General features: G+C 35.6%; 1 protein-coding gene across 1 annotated transcript; it reads right to left on the minus strand.

Moving 5' to 3' along the window:
• Positions 1 to 3556: 3556 nt before the first annotated feature.
• On the minus strand, positions 3557 to 4012 carry LOC143548182 (protein SRC2-like). Its single transcript, XM_077039421.1, has one exon. It carries the CDS (start codon positions 4010 to 4012, stop codon positions 3557 to 3559), a length of 456 nt encoding a protein of 151 aa, XP_076895536.1.
• Positions 4013 to 5215: the final 1203 nt, after the last annotated feature.

Raw genomic sequence — 5215 nt, forward strand, 5'->3', positions numbered from 1 at the left:
GCTCACCCCCCATCTAGCACCCCACAACAACCGCTAAGGCATAAGAGGAGGAAGGTATAACTCTAAAATAAAGCAAATTGGGTAGAACTCCAACTCAAAATACCCCCTTAAGCACCCAAATGCAAGTAAACGACCTTTAACTTATCCGAACGTAAGTCGTAATTTCGTCGAACACCTGGCGTGCAACACGTATTAACCACCAAAAAAGATATTTTTTTGCAGCCACATGTATGGGGATCAAGTCTCCATTGCCGTATGCGCTCAGAAAATATGCGCGGGACAAGTTGCGAGGCGGAGTGAACTTTGCTTGTGGTGGAACCGGGGTGTTTGACACCGGCAACTTTCAGCCAAATGACATGATTAGTTATTTGAATTTCTTTAATATTTGAGAGAAGGAAATGATGCAGACAGGTGAATCATGTAGACAAGTGAATCAACCGACTTGTATTTTTTATTTCTTACGTGAAGGCAATAGTTGATCTATGCTATATGTATAGTAAGTGGTAGCCCTTATTCGCCAATATCAAATGCTATTAGGCTTATTCGCCACTATTAAATGTAAATAGCATTGGTTCACTCTTATTCGTCACTATCAAAAGATATTAATTTTATTCGTCACTACCAACTACAAATAAAGGTTTCTGATATGACAACTCTCTTACATTTTCTGACCGTCTCTTGTACATCTATACCCACTTTACTTATTCGTCAATAGTAAAAGCTAATCCCTATTTGTGATTAAATATAGAAGTCAGCCTTCCAAGTGATTAAGAAACTCAAATATACCCTATTTTTTAAAAAAATTCGATAAACACGTGTCACCTCACAAAGGCCGATTATAAATCAATCAAATGTACTTCAATATGATGTTATTCTTGCTTATTTCTAACTGCAAAAAAGGCAGTCAGATAAGTCTTATAGAAAAGTGAAAGTCACCAAAATAAATAACAAAAATGTATATATATATATACACTAGGTTATGTACCCGTGTTTTACACGGGTTGGACAACTTCAATTTTGAAAGTGATAACTTTTGATAAATAAAGTTGAATAATACATTAAGTACAAAGTTAAATTATAACTACTATTCACAAACTTAAATATAAATCATAAATCTTTAAATACTTCTTTCGATATAAAATTAAATAATACACTAAAAATACGGTAACAACTAAAGTAAAATAGTATTATGAGAACATAAACGGTACAATCGATACGAACCAACCATCAATAGAAGAAAACGTTCGATTAGTTGAAGAATGTACAGTAAAGGAGAATCGATAAATTTTTGATCGACAAAATTTGGATAGAAAGAAAGATGTTATGGTTACAGGTGAAAAGAAGGCGGGTCGGGTTCAATTAAAGATCCACATGTTTTTAACAATGAACCCGTTGAATAATAAAAATGTTTAATAAATAAACCTAACGTTTTTAAAAAATATATAAAAAGAACTTTAAAAAGTATGTATAATTAATAGGAGAGAGAAGCGGAAAGAAAGAATAAGAATGCATAAGAGAATGACATGTGGCATGAAAAAACTTTTATTATATATATATATATACATATATATATGAAAAAAGTCAAGTTTACTGACATGGCTCTTCCATCGACGATCTACTGCTCCCTCTTAGTTGCAGATGCCCATGCTTTGATTCGAAAGCCCTAGCCAGTGATGAATCACCAGGAAGAGAGGACTATTGAATTCCTCCTCCCTTCAGTCCAGTTTGAACCCGTCCCAGCAACGAACACCTTCCTACTGCAAGGCTTTGCTCTGCCCTTCCACTAGAATCCACTCCGGGTCGGAGGAGCAGCTAGTCCAACTTCTTGAGCAGCCGAGAGATTGAAGAACGAACATTTGCTTGAATTCCTTGCCTCACCCTGAGATGAGAGGGAAGGTCGATTTGACTCGAATCCTGGACCTGATCTTTAATCCTACACCGGTTAATGATGCGATGGGAGAAGTTTTTCTTTTGTCATTTTTCATCAATGCTGGCTAGTCGTCCATGCCCAATCCCAATGGACAAACCTTAGCCCCTAGCTCTATAATCCACCCTACCCAGTCCCTGAAAGCCCTCCCGGGGGCCTATACATTTTTTGAATTACCAAAATTACCTTCACTTTTTGCTCTTGCATCAACTATTCATGATCTTGTTCGCCAATCTCAATACTTCCTATGCTCTTATCTTCCTTCTCCTACGCCCATATGCCGCAACAAATCACCTACTGCGTCAATATTGGTCAACGACAAGAATCTCTTGATGTCCTGCACCAACCTTAATCTATTGCATGCGCGGACCTTAAACTCCTACGACATCCTGACCTGCACCATCATGTCTCCTACGCCAATTTTTTGTCCTCCTGAACCAAAAGAAATAGCAATGAAACGTACTCCATGTCTATTTTGATAATAGTTTTAGTGTTCATGGTTATTATGGTAATTTTTTTGTTAGATTCATCAATGATCAATAAATTAACTGATGACCGTTATCTTGATGAAAATAGTGGTTTGATCCATATAACATGAAGCCATTAAACCCACACGTTAAAAGAATGAATATGAGGAGATGCTTTTGTACATTTATTTTTTCTTCTTTTAGAACCAAGTTTCAGTTATAAGTACCAACTATAGATGCAAATTTGAACCTGATTTTTGAGCAATTTTGTTTCTTAACATTCTTTTATTTTCATTTTCTTATCTTTTGCTTCAAGTTGAGATAGGTAGATGTTGTTCATGTTACTTTTCATGTGTATCTTTCAAGTTTTAATATGTTCATCTATTACATCTTGAATTCTTCAAAAGTTTCATATGTAGTGTGATCAAGAATAATATTACATCTTGAATTCAGTAATTAACGTCTTTAGTGTGTTTCCAAATATCATATTAAGGTGGCTAACGGGTTAAAACGGATTTTTTTTACATGTCATGCCGGTACGTAGAATAAAGTGATCTTTTTTCACAATATTTTCTATATATTATTACAAGTTACAACCCAATTAACATGAGGCTTTTACAAATATCAAGCAATATGCAATAACTCATCATCATCATCATCATCATCATACTCAGTAAATTCCACCAATTACATAGCTATGGTATGGTACATTACATATATGGTAGCAAAGAAGTGTGTATATGTGTTGTTCAAACTTCATAATAATCTATAAGGTAGTCCAAGGGTATTCTCGGTAAGACTTGCTATCTTGGTAGGATCTTTGGAAACAACTTCAAAAGTTGGAAAATGAAACCCAAAGCAACACACTGTCCAATTCCAAACATTTAATTGACATATGATACTAAATAACATAACATTCCTACATTCAGAAATTTATTATTTCCATACATTAAACACAAGAAATATATAAAAAAAACAAAAAAAATGACAGTATAGCGCTATATAACGCGCATAAACATCCAACAATACACTACACTTATCATTGTCACGTAATCATATAGGGTACTAAAAACTCATTATTTACGCCATAATGTTCCTTCAAAGCCGCCACCACCACCACCACCACCAATCAACATTGCACCTAGAAAACCGGTTCCAAATCCTAAACCAGAGTCACTCTATGAACTCGTCCCACCATTGGATACGTCGTGACTGACTTCTTGTTCTTCTTAGCCTCACCATAAACTCGTTTCCCAAATTCATAACAAAAAGTAAGATCTCCCATCGATTCACCCGACCGCCCTTTAACCGGACAAATCATAGTCTGGACGGTGTAATTCCCTTCACTTGTCACACCTTCCATAAGCTCTTTAACCGGCACACGAACTTCTCCCAACTTCTTATCAACAAACATCCTCTTGGCCTTGATCTTTACTACGAGCAAGGCGGCTTCGTTAACGATGAACTTCATCGGTTTATTCCACGTGGTTTTGAACTTTTGAACCATCCCGGCTTTGTCCGTGACGGATACAACCGTGTAGACATGATTGTATTTGTCGAAGATCCTAGGGTTTGTTAGTACTTTTGAATGTTTGAGGTCTAGAGTTCTATAATTCATTATTCAAATCTTGAAGAACTAATTATGATGATCAATATCTTGAAGGAATTATAAAACCAAAGTGATGTTTAAATACAAAACAAATTAACTAACTTTCCGATGTTTATGAAAGAGTAATTTGAATTTTAACTTATAAGACAAAAAGGATGTCTTTTATTATAGAAAATTAAGTAATATATTAGATATTAAGAAAAAAATTCAATACAATACGTACAAGAATACTTATTTTTCATGAAATCGATCCATGACATCACATTACAAGATCTCGAAATCGTCAATATATATCAGATTAATCATTGGTTCACCGAAGTATACAGTTTTGGATCGTTAATCGATCAATTATTTACTTTTCTTCACGAAAACCGTTTTTGAGCGTTTTGGTTTTTGGCTGAGCGTTTTAGGTTTTTGGTTGAGCGTTTTGAGCGTTTTAGTATTTTTTTTCCTTTGAGCATATCGCGTACCTATCGTACGTTAAGGCATTATTGTACAGTATCTTGACCCTAGACATTAATGTTAATATTGCTATTATTATATTATAATTAAGCGGACAATATGTAAAGGGTGATGTTAGAGACACCACCCAAAAATTAAAACACCCACCCACTACGCGGCTTAACGATCGATCCGCCGCGGATCACACCTTTTTGTCCTATTATGTCAACAGGTTTTGTCTTATTATGTCTGTACCAAATACGCGGCTGATTGAGAGATACGCCGCTTATCGAGTACACATCAACATCGGCATATCAAATCCGTCATAACCGTACCTAATACGCCGAGGATCGATCGATCCGCCGCTGATCAAGTCAATAATTTAATTTTGGCACATCCGTCTCCCTTTCTCTACATATATCATGCTCATTTCTCATATATCATCAAAATATTGTAGACAATATTTTTCGTTGATTAGATATAGAAAGTATTTGTGTTTTGTGTTTGTTAAACTATAATGGATTTATATGATATTTTGTTTGGTGACGGGAACGACGAGCAGTCGGGCTACGCATACAACGATCAGCCGGAGCAGTCGGGCTTGCCAGATTTGAATGAAGTTCCCGACTTGAACCATGAGCCGGGGTATGGAAATATCGAGCAGTACGACTTACCAAATCCAGACCAGGTTATTTAGTGTGTTTATATAGTACAACAACGCGTTAGTTATATTTTAAATATTATACGTTGTCTTGCCAAAATATTTTTTAT

The sequence above is a fragment of the Bidens hawaiensis genome, unplaced genomic scaffold (assembly GCF_021521415.1).
Source record: "Bidens hawaiensis isolate Kalapana, Puna unplaced genomic scaffold, B.hawaiensis_p1.1 tig00014923_1, whole genome shotgun sequence".
In the NCBI taxonomy this organism is placed as follows: Eukaryota; Viridiplantae; Streptophyta; class Magnoliopsida; order Asterales; family Asteraceae; genus Bidens; species Bidens hawaiensis.

Excerpts from the sequence above, each read along its gene's own strand:
- LOC143548182 (XM_077039421.1), bottom strand. The coding sequence starts at position 4,012 with ATGAATTATAGAACTCTAGACCTCAAACATTCAAAAGTACTAACAAAC.